A 14,920-nucleotide genomic window follows, 5' to 3' on the forward strand; every position below is an offset into this window, starting at 1 on the left:
ACATCAAAGGAATATTTTGGAAGAAATAATCAGGCTTATGAAGCCAGTGTTTTAAGTCGTACTGGCAGTTCACAACATTACAGCTTCGTTCCTGCTCGTCTTTTTCTACTGAGCCTTGGCTTTATGGGATTAGCTGGCTTCGATGGGTGTGTTGGTCAGTGCCAATCATACAGGTCTAACAGGATTATTGGTGGCTCGTTATGATACTGGGACAGCCGCAGAGCCTGCTTGATGTTACCGTGTGACCTCGCAGTCACCTTTTAACGAAGGTCCTATATGTATTGCCTTCACTTTTGACTTGAGGGCAGTTCTGTTGTTGTCTAACATGCTGTTTTATGTTGCAGGATGGGAAAGTGTAGAAGGGTTTAGCCTTCTTTTTCAGCATGGTGGATAGAGTAGGAATATGACCTCAGTATAATTTCTGTTTGTGGACTGGATCACCTGGGTTGGATACTCCATTGGTGCACCTCCTCAGTAAAATGTGGTCACAAAATACAATATCTGATGAGTGAGTAAAGTTCTTTTTTGTCCCTGAAACACTGAAAAATTTACTTCAGTGATACCTCTGTGCCCGGCCTGATGTGTTCAAAGGTAATGCAGTGGTTGGCTGAGCCTGACCCTGCATCTCTTGAGACAGTTTATCAGACTTCATGTAGCTCCCTCTGGGGCTGCATGAAGCTTTATACACTTTGTCACATATGCAGCAGCACTCTCCAAGACCTGTAAACAGGCTTTGGTGTGTACAATCAGTGGAGTTCCCCTTTAATTGGGACTCTGCCCCCTGTGGTGCACCTCCAAGCCCACAGTGGCAGTTTCCAAACACTGTACATTGTAGACACCTAACAAGGCATTCAGCAGTTTTTATTCAGCTAGCTTTCAGATGCTGGGCTTAGTGTTTTTAGTGAAAGAAGAATTTTACTCAATTTGCAAAAAATTCGCACCTTTATTCACCTGGCTTCTTTTCCTTAGCAGCTCAGACTCATGAGTGTCACAGAGATAAGAGGCAGCCACCCTACCAAACTGAAAATGAAAACATTGTTTTTCAGAAACAGTTAACACTGATTATAACATAACCTGAAGTACATTGTCCAGGAGACTGAATACAAACATTGAACAAAAATAGTTGAATATTGTTTTTGAATGTTCAGGATTTTTTAGAAGTCTGAAAAAAGCGTCCAGGAAATCCAGAAAGAATAATAAAGATATAAATATGAGTGTAATAAGGTGCTTTGCTGAGGTGAGCGCACTAATTCGAAACTAAAATTCAACCAGGGTAAAGCAGAGCAATACAAATTAACTGCTTAATTACACAAAGGAGTTTCACTTAGCATCTGCTCTGTTTCTGTTCTGTTCGATTCCTCTCTGCTGGGTTTGTTCCTCTTTATAATATCTCTTTTAACTTGAATGAGTCCCTAAAAGGCCCTTGGCGACCCAGTAAAAGTCCCTGGAACAGTAAAACTGTGTTAAAGTGAGTGATGGTGGAAGCAGTTAGGTTTATATTGCTAGCTAGCAGCACTTTATGAGACTGTGTAGAATACTTTCTGGCAGAGGCCCTGAGAAAGGGAGGGGAGAGTGAAGGAGGACAATGCATGAAAGAGGATAATGCCACATTAAAATTTCTGTATTGCTTAGGTTTCCAAAGGGAATTAACTTTTCTGTATGTGCATATCCTGGACATGCTCCTAAAACGCGCTCCCCCTCAAGACAGATCATAGAGCAAGGTCATGTGTGGTACAGTGCCCAAGGAGATAGCAGGTTGAAGTTTAATGTGCAGCCCAAGGGCACTTTCCACTGTGAAATCATGAGTTTACACCCTTAATTACACCGCCTAACAGTGATGAGAATCAAACCAGCAACGGGAACAGCAGGGCAGTTTCAAGTTGGACTGGCATTTAGTGACAGACTAGAAGAGAAATTAGTGGAGAAAGGAGTTCAGCAGGAGTGAACTTAGGTAAAAAAAAGAAAAGAAAAAAGAGAGACAAGGGGTGAGATGAGGAACGAAGGGAGGAAGTGCCCCCACAGCGAGAATGCTAAGTGTTTACAAGATGAAGATCTATCCGTGCATCTCTCCGCTCCTCCGTCTACCCCATGCCTCTCTCACTGACACGCTGCCATCGCACCTAATCAGCCAATCACGGCTGGATTCTGTCTAAGAGGCCTGATTGGCTGATTACCCAGGCTCATCAACACACCACCCGGTGCGACTGCAAACGCACACAGTAGCACGAGCAAGAACATACACACAGTGTGCAAATTACTTAGTGTATCCTGTAGTGTGTGTGTGTGCACATATGCATAATCTATGCAAGCATTTGTTATCTTCTCTGAATTTGTAAAACGTCTGTGTGGGCAACATGTCTGCAAGTCTACAAAGTTTGAAACATTTAAGTTGAACTCTTAGGCATCTTAAACGTGGTTTAACTTTGTAACTGAGTTTTCAATGTTATTTCAGATGGCTATGTGTGTGTGTGCATTTGTGTATTCTTGTACTTCTACCTTTGTTAGGGCCAGTTTGAGTTACAGGCCCTGTGAAGTGAGGACAGAACTGTCCTCACTTCACAGGGCACATTTTGGGAAAGTGAGGACATTTTGGCCATTTAGTCCTTTGAGAGACTTAGTTTTAGGGTTCAGGTTAGAATCAGGTCTAGGTTAGTGTTAGATTAGGATTAGGATTAGGATTAGGGTAGTTTGGGTTAGGTATTTAGTTGTGATGGTTAAGGTTAGGGTAAGGGGGGTAGGGAATGCATTTTGTCAATGACAAGTCCCCATGAATGTAATAAAACAAGGGTTTGTGTGTGTGTGTGTGTGTGTGTGTACAAAGATGGTAGTAGTGGTACTAAGACAGAAAGAAAATTGCAACCTTCTTTTTAACACACTGCCCAGCAGCTGTAGTTGGATTTATTTAAGTCACCACCATCTTTTTCTTCCTGTGAGTAAACACAAATGCTTAAAGCCTCAAATTACAGTTTGACAAATATAATGATTTATATATAATACTGTAATCATCGTAGCCGCAGTTAATTAAACCACAAATTAATTTACAATGTAATCTAGATCTGGTAATAGTTTGTACCACAGAAACTCCATAAAACAGTATTTTTTACTGTAAGCTGTAATGCAAAATAAATCAGTGGAAAGGTACTACAGTAATGGGAAGTGCAAATGCAGAGGCTTTGGGCAGGAAGTATGAAGCGTGAATCACATGTTCTTTAAAGCCTTGATTGAAAAATGATAGGTAATTAGCAGGATGTTCCTGCAGAGTAGAGCTCTGTTAGAGAAAACTCTTCTGCTTTGAGTTTTACCTGGGTTTTGGGCATGAATGCAGTGGAATCCTGAGATAGTATTTCAGAGCACATGCGTGAGAGTATAAGGGCTGGTTATAAATTGGTATGCTCATAGAAACATTAGTAATTCAGTGAATTTTTAAAAAATCTATTATATAAATAATTATATTTAACTTTGGTGGGGAGTCACAGTGCCACATTTTAAGCTTGCTATATTAGCAGCAGTGGCCATTACAGTACTGACACTGGTAATATACCTTTTCCTGAATCTTTCATTACACGCAGGCTTCTTTCTTCCTGTCATCATTGCTCCACCCTTTTTTTCTCCCTCCATTCATCCCCCGTTCCGTTATCATTTGTATTTTCCCATGCAGAGCACGGCAACAGCTAGAGTATCGCAGGGCCTGAAGGCAGATCAATGCCGATATTTATTTCATGTCCAATTACTGGGGCAGAACCGCAGTCCAGAGAACACAGCGATGAAAGTAAACGTCCTCTCACAGAGGCACACAGAAACCACATTAGATGTGCAGCCTGCAGCCTAAGCTTCAAGAGCAAGGAATATGAGTACAAGCGCAGGTTATAGGATTCCAATAGAGCGAGCTACAGGCGTTACCAGGGGGTGAAGCCTCCAGAAAGCAGAATGAAATCCTGTTGCTTCCAGTGGGAGATCCCTACTATCTCTACACTATCCTTTTTCCCTCTCTTCATCTGTTTTTCTTGTACTGCTTTAAGAAGCCAATTCATCTTTATCGCTTATGGAATCCCACCTATAGTGTGTATTGAACAGTCACTGACTGTCAGTTCCAGAGTTAAAGCAAAAGGTCAGAATATTTCAAGGTCTGGTCTGTTTATCACTAATATTCAATATAAGAGTTAACATGAAAATATAAATAGTCCTGATATGTGCAAGTAGCCCCGTATATAACACATGACCTGGGCTGGGTATTATAATCCCAATGCTCGCCTCATCTCATTAACAGTGATACTGAGCGTCTAATATTTTGTTCATCATCATAATGAACTAACGTGTCACTTAATGAATTGCATCTTCTCTTCTGTTTCTCTGTCTTCTGTCCATCCCAGATTTATTCCTGACAACCGAAAGCCCAGCATTTGAGACCTGGATCAGCAAGGTAAGAAGCCTTCTTGGACTGCTTTGCTTCTTGTTTCCCTGTCCCAGCTTTCTCTTCTAAATCCTGGCTTTTTAAGAATCCAGTCCAGTTCAGTCAGGACAGGTATGAGTGAGTCTCTTCACGCCGCTGTACCTGCGCAGCAGAGAGCATGATCACTGTGTGGTAAACACAGTTTTGTACAAATCAGGTCATATTTTTGACTGTTAGCGCAGAAAAAAATAAAGTTTGTAATATGGCTGCAACAATTGCTTTCATATTTACCTATATGTAGTATATGTGGACAAAATACAACTCAAAAGTCGAGCAGTAGTAACAACACTAGTACTGTATAAAAAGCTCACTGTGTCTGACCAATGGTCAAAATCCCCGTAAGGTAATTTCTCAGATTTGAGAGGTTGAAATCAGCAATGTTTGTTAATGTGATGATGTAAACTTTTAATCAATTATAAGAAAGAACTATTTTCTGCTTCCTAGTGAAGAACAGCACTACAACGTGATACCTCCCTACTTGTATATCAACAGCTTTGTCACTCAGGTGAGTCTCTGCTGTTTGTAGCAGAGGCTAAAGAGTCTGGCGATAACTTCATAGCTGAAAATAACACATTTCTTTACTGTTAACATGCATGTTTAGATTTACAGTCACTTGCTCTCAGCCACTGGTTTCCATGAACTAAGAACTTACAATATGGCCACTAGGTAATGTGTGCCTTTTCCTTATTCATCTTGTGATGAGGGAGTGATGACCCACCCATCACCACTTTATTCATTTCCTTAATGCAACAAACTGATCTGCAAAGCTTTGTTGAGCTTGGGGGTGCAGGACTGTTGGCACTGCCACAGGACTAGTTAATATTCTGGCAGAGCAGATAGGGGAGACCGTGGCTCTGGGTTTTTGTCGAAGGGGCCTATTTGAAATTCAGCAGGTCGGGGCACAAGCCGAACAGTGGTCTATCTTATCACAGAGAGGGGGAGGAGGTAAGGAAGAGGAGAGAAACAGAGGGAGATTGAAGGATTTGGCAGAGACAGAATGTGTATAAGGGGGAGAGAGAGACCGAGCAGGAGCAAAACAGAGCAAATAAACTGACATGCCCAAAGACCTGTAGGATGCATGACAGGTGGCAGGAATGTTGATCAGGTGAGAGCATGAAGCAAGAGAATTTCCAGTGGAAAACATAAAGATCTTTTGAATTTTTGAGGGAATTCTTTGTTTTTTTAACCTCTGTGTTCTGTTTGTGGTCTGTCTGTTGTCTGTCTCTTAGAAGATTTTTTTTAGAGTCCATAGTCCATTTGTTTATAACCATGTCAGCAACAGGGCTTCAGGAAGGGCAACGTAGGACTGTCTGTCGGTCCAGACTGAAATACAGTATCTCAACAACCATGATGAATCCAAACTGACTTTAGTAATCCTTTCACTTTACAGTCTTATCTCCTTTAGTGATTCAGGGTGAAATATCCTATTGGATTAATTTCCTTTAAATTTGGTTCAGGTATTCAGGATCCTTTGACGATAAATTGTAATGACTTTGGTGAGCCTCCAACTTTCCCTTTAACCGCTCTAACGCTCTCATGCAATGCCATCTTCAGCTCAGAATTTCTCTTTATCCAATATATTGGTTTATGACTAAATACCTGCAAAGGTAAGGACATTCCTGCAAATAGTAATATAACTGTGAGCTGACTTCAGCATTTACCTCAGAGCTCCACTGTGCTTAAGCTGCTAGCCTGGCTATACACTGTTAGCCGTGTTTGAGCCTTGTTTTGACTGGACGAAAGAGTGTCTGGTTATTTCCTCATAAACCACTAAACTTATTTGAATCAAATGAGAAAGCGACACATGAATCTGATTTTGGTGTAAACTGATGCAGATCTGTATCTAGATCCAAACTAAAAATGTTTAAACATTTTCCATTATTACAAGAAAAACTCATTTTCGGCCTTGGTATTTTTGGGGTTCTTACTGCTTCAACTGTAAGCTCCTGTTTATCTGCCATAAAGCAAATTAGAAAATGGAATTAGCATGTAGATGACAATTGGAGGGCTGCTTTGCTGCAGTAAAAATAGGAAGTCATTTGACATCAAAGATTTGTTTTATCTGTGTAAGGAAACAAAGTTAATCTTAAGCTCACAACAAGCCTGGTTGAAAATATGCAGTATTTTCAATGGCAGATCTGGACATTTGTCTCCCAACTGTTTGTGAAACTCTCTTTTGTTTTGCTTTGTGTCATTTATTTATTATAATGAATTTATCATTCAATCTTTTATTAGTTCTTCGCTTTGTAGGAAGGGTCAGTATCTCAGTCAGTGCGTCTTGTAATTTTGAACACTGTTCCAACTGCTAACTGGCTGATAAAGTTTCATTGTTTGGTGAAGTGGAGCTTTGAAATCGTGTCAGAAGGGAGTGTGGAGCAGAGGATTTAGGAGTAAGACAAAGTGAACACATGCACTCGGTTCGTTTTAGCCGTGTCAGTAAAAAATCTGGTCCTCTGCAGTTTATCTGTAGCACTCCATCTCATTCTCTCCTTCAGTCCATCAAAAAGCCCAATGCTTCCCTTTCATCTCCCTGCATTTTCTCTACTTTTATGTTATTCTTCCTTAAATTCACAAATAAGTGCTCACATCCACACACACTTGAATCATTTCAGAAATGCTCTTCATCCAGAAGCACATGACATACATGGCCATGGCCATGGAAGGAACACACACTTACACGTACCTATATATACAAAAACACAAGACCGAGCCATTTCCCAGCATCCTGAGAGCATTAGACCCCTGTTAATCCCGCTGTGGTCTTCGGTTCAATGCAGCTGCATCTATCGGTCACAGGCCAGCTCACTCCTCTTTCTCCAGCACTCTGTTTTAATTACTTTTCTCTGTTTTCTCTCCCCCTAAGTCTCCTTCCATCCCTCCCTGTCCCTCTGTTTTCCTGTGATTACACAAGAGAAGGCAGTCACAGAAGGGGGGGTGGGGGAGAGGGGGCGATCAACAAGCCAGAGAGATGAGTGAAGAGAGGTGTTTTCATTGGCTGGCAAGCAGAGCCAGTGGGTTTTAAAGGTCAATTCTTTAATGCCTGATATAATAAGTTTGTTCATTAGTGTTTGATTTTATACCCAGTCACTCCCTTACACGTACCTCTGGTCACATACATGAAAATACAGACATACTGCAGTAGGCTATATAAACACATCAGTGTTTTGATGTGTGTCTCTATTTTAGTCTGTCATACAAAGAAAACCCTCGCGCCTTTTACCGCTCCTTCACAGAGAAAGGCAAACAGAAACATTCAGAGGACTCTAGCGTAGTGAGGAGAAAATGTCAGTAAGAGTCTCGCCAAGCATACACGTCAAAGAGGTCAATATAAGAGGAGGAACAAACAGAATTTTACAGTGTACATTTGAAACACTTGAGCATTTTGCTTCCTTGGGGCAAAACTCTGGAGCTGGGATATATATTGTTATTTTCACACAGGAAAACAATGAAATGCCCACCTGCAAAATAGCTCATTTCATGCTAATTTGGCATTGTCACTACTATTACAAATGTTCCCTCTGGGCTTAAAAGCATAATACTCTCATAACAGAGTGGTTACTTGAGCTTATGTAGGCCTTACCTCATAGAGGGAAACAAAATACCCTGATTTTGCATGAAAAATCTTAAATTTAGACATTTCCTCTTGAAGACGATTTAGTCTAATGTTTATGATACAAATGCATGTGTATCTTTTCTGAATTCATCAGGATAATATCATGTGATTTGCGCCACATAAAGCCTGTGCTTCTGTAAGGGGTGTGACAAATTATCGCGCTTCAGTATTCTGTGCAAAATAAAAAAGTTGAGGCTTCTTCATCAACAGATCATATATTTTATTCTTACTTTGAAAAGCTTGAATGGCTCACAGCCCCCTGTTTTATTATCTTTTTCACTTGAGAATAAGTTTATCCTGACTAGGATAGCCATATATTAAATATGAATACAGGGCATGTCTCACGCACACAGGCACTTTGAGTAGATCCGACCCCTAATCCCACTGTTCCCGGCACAAAAAACTGTTTACCCCAAATGTCATGCATCGCTGCGCAAAACTTGATAGATACACACTTTTTCCATCAGCGTTTTCATTAATTCTGCACAATATTGGTTCATTTTGTTGTTTTTTAGCCATGTTAAAAACCCCAGGATAGAATCCTTCTCCTGCTATTTTTGTTGCGCTGTAAAATGTCTTACACCTCTACAAATGTGCATATGTCATTCAGCTGCACTGTTTGGTGACATGCGTGCGTGTGTGTGTGTGTGTGTGAGATACATGTGTGGGGTGTGATGTGAACAGAAGGGAAGAATAATAACAAGACCTGTAATCCTTTCATCTTCACACATCAATCAGCTGTCTCTCTCACACATGCACACACACCACACACACATACGTTTTAATCATGACATCTTGCAATCAGTCAACCAGCACCAGTCAATCACACTGGCTAAGATCTCATCCTCAACACATACAGAGTTAAGACCCTTTTGCCACATCTGTGGGCTCTTCTGTGTGTGTGTGTTTGTGTGTGTGATTGGAAGCTTTTGATCTAATTGACATGCATTGATTCTCCATGCTTTTGAACAGATCAGCGTGCGATCAGAGTGTGACATTTTCTTGTGCACTCCATTTTGCATGTACATTTCATCTTTGCATCATCTTTGCATCTTCTGCATGGTTGAGTTGAACATAGAAGATAGCATTTGATAAAGTAGAGGGGCATTACATGAATAAATAAATCTCTATATTTGATTCACTTTACCGTTTTTGTAAATTCTACAAAATGTATATGCAAAGTCACTTTTAAGTATTTGAAAGTATGATTTTAAAGAATCGTAATATAGAAGTTACAGGGAGTAGGGCGGGTGAAGAGGGACAGCTGTTTTGGTGCAGGCAGAAAACTTGACACAGTCCTGTCTCTGAGCTCTGCTGCCGGTTCCTTTGACTTCATGGCTTGGTTTTCGCTCTGATTTGCATTGTCAGCTGTGAGACCTTATAAAGTGTGTGCCTTTCCAAGTCATGTGTGTGTCAGCTGAATTAACCACAGGTGGACTCCAGTCAGAGTGTAGCATCTCAAAGCTGATCAAGACAAATGGGAGGCACCTGAGTTAAATTTAAAGTGTTATAGCAAAGGGTCTGAATACTTTTTTTTTTTTTAAATAAATTTGCAAAAATGTCTACAAATCTGTTTTGCCCTTGTCATCACAGAGTAGAGAGAGTAGATGAATATAAAAAATAATTTATTTAAAATGTGGAAATAGTGAAGGGGCCTGAACACTTTCTGACTGCACTGTTCATACAGTGTATACATCGCATAAATGTTGAGCAGTTTCTACATTTACACAGTCACCACCTTGCTCACAATAGTAACTCATACATAATGTCTATGTGTCTCTCTCTGATTTAGTCACTGTATCTCTCTCACCTTTTCTCTCCCTGTCTTTCACACTCTCTCTCTGTTTCTGTCCTTCCCATAAATCACTAATGTTTGCATGAGCAGGCAACAGTTTCCCAGTGCACAGATTCACATCCGCTCGTACATACACATGCAAACACAGGTGTGCACACACATATCCTTCACACCCTTTATTTCCCCCCTAATATGCTTGTGTCCTCTTCTTTTCTCCTCTTCTTTCTTCCTTCCCCTCTGTAAAGGGCACCACACACCGGTGGCATTCAGTGTGTGTTAAAACACTCAGACCCACTGTTGTCTATGTGAGCCCACAGACCAGCAGCATCAAGAGTCACATAAACCTGTGTGACACACCGTGTCAGGATATGTCACAGCACTGTTTCCCACTGGAAAAGCAGCCAAAGCACATACATACAGTACACCAGACATCCGGTGTGCACTCTAACATCCAAATAATGCGATTAATCAGTTCATTATTTGATCGACAGAAATACAGATAGTCTGCCACAATTTGTCAGTTCTCTGTGAGCCATTTTTCAAGCACAACTGTCAAACATTGAGGATTTTTGCTGCTAAATTTAAAATCTTCAGGTTTTGAACTATTACTCAGACAAACAAAGCAATGTGAAGACATCTGCTTGGCACCTGAGAAATTTCAGTTGGCAATTTTTCATTGTTTTCTGTTTGTTTTATAGACCAAACAACTAACTGATTAAGTGAGAAAATAACTGGGAGATTCATTTATAATGAGAATAATCATTAGTTGCAGCCCTCAGACCACTTAGTGCTGAAGCTATTAGTTGATAATGAAATTTAATTGACAGTGGTTTTAATAATGAGTGAACTGTGAAGGTAAATGTTTGAACAAAGGGCAAAACATTTGCTGGTTCCAGCTTCTTCATTGTGATAATTTGCTCTTTTTAATACTGGTTGGACATATTAGCATTTTGTAGGGGACTTGTGAAAGGTATTAAATACTACTTTTTGAGATTAAATAGATTTAACTATTAATCAAAAAGTAATTTATAGATTCATTTTTAACATTTGTAACATGTTAGTTCCATAAACTTTCTACTGAAAGGATCTGAGTGTAGCTACATGTAAAATTATGCCAACGCGCTTTTAATTTTCAGTGGATTACTTGAGCAAAATGTTCTCTCTAAACAGATTTAGTTCTCAAAAAGATTACTCAGATCCATTTAATCTTCACTTATTATCTCCTTTTGTCTAAGGAGGTAATATGATTTGTTCTTTCTTTTTTAGGGCATTTTAACAGTATTTAAGATACAAGGTGAATGTTATCGTTCAGATTGTCCTCACAGACTGCTGCTGTCAATGTCGGGGTATTTAGAGCCTTGCAGTTGTGGTTTTCCAGTGTCTGATAAAATATATGTATATATGCAACTCCTGACAGTGAAGTTTCTGCGCATGTATGCACTTCTCATGTTTATGCACATACTGCACACACACAGACACACAAAAGCCATCCATTGCAACTCTGTTTCTATAGCCCATTGAAGACTCCATGAACCTTGGACCTGTAGAGTAAAAGCACAGAGGCAGTATGTTAATTTTTACACCTCCGTTCTCCATCTTAATATCTCACTCCAGATCCACTGGATCTGTTACATTATACACTACATTTATTGAATTGAGGTTGACTTATTCATGACTCTTGAAGAAAACAGCAGCCGACAGTCCAACCGTTATTATATGTATATATGCATATAACATTTATGAAACTGCATAATCTCTCCTCTCTCTCTCTCTGTCTATGTAATTATTATTCTTTCAGGACGGGAACTTCACCAAAGCTGAAGTGATGCCACCAGAGCCACCTGCCAGCTTAATCGGACAGTCCTCCTTTGTCGACTTTGGTGAGGATGACAAAGATTTGTCATTTGCTGTCATTTTTGACAATCCATTTGTGTTTGTGTGTGGTTGTTACAGACTGACAGAGAGATCCGTTTTAAACCTAGCCCTGGCTTGCTCTGTGGGCATTTGGTTTGTAATTGGACAGAGTCAGAATGTAAAACATCAAGAACACAGGAAGTCGGTGTGTAAACGTGCTCAGGATACTTAGAAAACGCTGGAGTTGTACTGGGCAGATTACAGATTACACTCAAAAGTGTCTTGTCCCATATATCTGTGCGTGTGTGCGTGTGTGTGTGGCAGATCCATTCCCATCCTAAGTCCTTTAAGCTCCCTCTGCATCTGAAGCTGTGTAGCTTCAAAGGCTTCCAAATAGGACTGTCTGGTCTTTTTGGCTTTGGAATTTTCACTACAGCTCTCTCATCACATAACTTTCTTTCCCCACACTCACTCACATAAACACACACACACACACACACACCACACACACACCACACACACACCACACATGCTCACCCCTCAGCAGACAGGCTAATCTTACACATGCGCACACAGTTGCAGACACACATTCTGATACACACACTTAATCCCACATACAGCCAGATTTTTGTGAACGTCTTATCCCCTTAAACAATCTTGGCCAGTGGTATTCATTGTTCAGCTCAGCTTTACATTTATCCTCAGCAAATCTCTGCTGGCTCTCTAATCTCCAGGCTGCAGCCTGTGCACCACAAAGTGGCCCCTGGTCGCTCCTGTCAGAGCGGCCACCTTAGCCAGGGGAGCAGGAGGGTTGTGTTGTGGCTTCTTATGCATGTTGTTCAAGGTAAATACTGCTCACCTAAACAATCTGATGGTATATAACACTCTAGCTTTAGGAGAGGGTGAAGGAGAAAATTGAATGAGTAATAGTCCTTTCTCCCTCGGCTTCTGCTGTCGAGGTGGGCAATGTGCTGTACCTCCAGGTGCTATAATGTAGCTGGTCAGGGGCCAAAAGAAAGAGACTGGCCACACTGTGCACCTCCCACTGTAAATGTGAATAACTCTGACTGTGAAACTAAGCTTGGTGTTCCTGCATCAGCCTAAAGCCAGATGTAAACGATTCTTAGCTTAAAAGTGGGACTGTAGCTTTCAATCTACAGCTGCCACTGTGGTCACAAGTGGCAATTACTGGTTAATGGCACATTGATTTTCCCTACATTCAATGAAATGTCTATCTGTCACATGATAAAACAGAGTGTAACACTAGCACAAGTAGGTTGAGCCCTATGCAAAAGGTCTGAGCAGATTTGCTTCACCCCTTCAAGGAGATCCACTGACTGCAACAATTCCATTGCAATTAGTTATTTTTACCACAGTATTTCCCCCTGTTTAAAATGCTGGTGTGCTTTGAGGCTGTAGCAGCCAAACGCCTGAGCGTACTGAAGACAGCAAGGGCACATTTTATTGCTTATGAATGCAACTTTTTATTTGTAAGAGGGAAGACTGTGTTGCTGTTTGTTTTTATATACTCTTGATTTTTATTTGTTTCACTTTGTCTCCATTTTTCATTGAAAGCAATAATGCCTGTGGTGATTTCGCATTTCACTCCCCAGAGATCACTTACACATCCGGCATCACATCATCCCCTTTCTTGCAGCAGTGGTCCTTGAGACAGGAAAGTTACAAATCTGCACATTTTCTCATTAGTGAATTTGTCCTAGGATTCTTCCTAACACACAATGAATACTAAATCAACAGGCAATATGAAACTATGGACATTTATTTGTATTATAATGATAGTACTTTCGTGACGTTTTAAAAGTGTGATAAATGGTGTCTTTCTATAATATCTGAATGGCTAAAGGATTGCTGTTGTGTTTGCTATTGGAGTTTTTCCTGTTTTTTCAGTTGATTTTCTCTTATAACATTAAGACCCTTATCACTTAGTTTGTGCTATGTGCTGCCCTTAACTGTGTAATGTTGGATACATTTTTAATTAACTTTTTGTCTCTCTCTCTCTCTTTCTCATTCTCTCTCTCTCTCTCTCTCTCTCTCTCTCTCTCACACACACACACACACACACACACACACACACACACACAAGTGTGCACACAGAGCTTCACACTGATAAACACATCCTTATTGGCAAGATTAATCTGTTAATCTCATTGCAGCTAGGGGTGTCCATCAAATATTTAGTGAACAAACTTACCCTTCTCAAATTGGCAATAATGTATGAGCCAGAGGGGAAATGACCTATATGTTGTGTGTGTGTGTGTGTGTGTGTGTGTGTGTGTGTGTGTGTGTGTGTGTGTGTGTGTGTGTGTGTGTGTGTGTGTGTGTGTGTGTGTGTGTGTGTGTGTGTGTGTGTGTGTGTGTGTGTGTGGTTGTGTATGTGTGATTTGCTTGCGAATGTGTATGTATTTAATTCATTATCTCTGGGGGTGGTGATCTTTTTTGTTTAAATCTCAAGCTTATCTCGGCAAAAACTTTTTCATTTCTTTTAATCTCTTTCCTCTTTTTTTTTTTTCACTTCCTCCTTCAGCTCGGAAATGTCACTTCAAGATGTTGCCCTCGTTAGCTGGGGATTAAAGCCTGTGAGGGTCACGCTTCTAATAATCTGCCAAATTCTGGGAGAGAGATGCCTTGCAGGATGTAGTGGGTTTTTTTTGTCCCGTTTTGTCTGCTACGCTCAACCCCTCCTCGGCTGTCGTTGTCTATCTTTATTACTCTTGATCTACTGTATATTTGCTATCTACAGCTTACTCGTTTTTCACGCTTGTTTTCCTTCTCCTCCCTCTATTCTTCATCTAAACAGCTTTAGGTGTCACTGGAACTTCAGATTTCATTACATTGTTGTAGGAGGACAAGAGTGACCGCCTCTCTTTTTTTTCTACTAGGATGTTGTGTATTCATCAGAGCCTTCCCAGTCATTATTTGCTTTTCTTAAAAGGTATATAATTTATCGTAATTAGTCTTTAACTCTATATAGAGCAATAACATCTAATAATATATAAAAAATAATAAATAAAAACATAATAATATAATATATATATAATATGGGTGTAATTAGCAATAATTGAATTTCTCTGTGCAAGTGAGGCTTGATTACGTCAGACACACTATATCAACTTTAATTTCAACCACATTCATCACCCTAACTATGTCTCTTAGTCTGTATTTCTAATTCCCATACTGTCAGGCTGAG

General features: G+C 40.2%; 1 protein-coding gene across 1 annotated transcript in view; it reads left to right on the plus strand.

The window, feature by feature from the left end:
* Positions 1 to 14,920, plus strand: part of itfg1 (integrin alpha FG-GAP repeat containing 1) — a 122,769-nt gene that overhangs the window by 20,585 nt on the left and 87,264 nt on the right. The window contains exons 7-8 of the mRNA XM_041041986.1: positions 4,371 to 4,420; positions 11,657 to 11,738. Of these exons, the coding sequence (XP_040897920.1) occupies positions 4,371 to 4,420; positions 11,657 to 11,738 (132 nt within the window). The remainder of the gene's footprint in view (positions 1 to 4,370; positions 4,421 to 11,656; positions 11,739 to 14,920) is intronic.

The sequence above is a fragment of the Toxotes jaculatrix genome, chromosome 1 (assembly GCF_017976425.1).
Source record: "Toxotes jaculatrix isolate fToxJac2 chromosome 1, fToxJac2.pri, whole genome shotgun sequence".
In the NCBI taxonomy this organism is placed as follows: Eukaryota; Metazoa; Chordata; class Actinopteri; family Toxotidae; genus Toxotes; species Toxotes jaculatrix.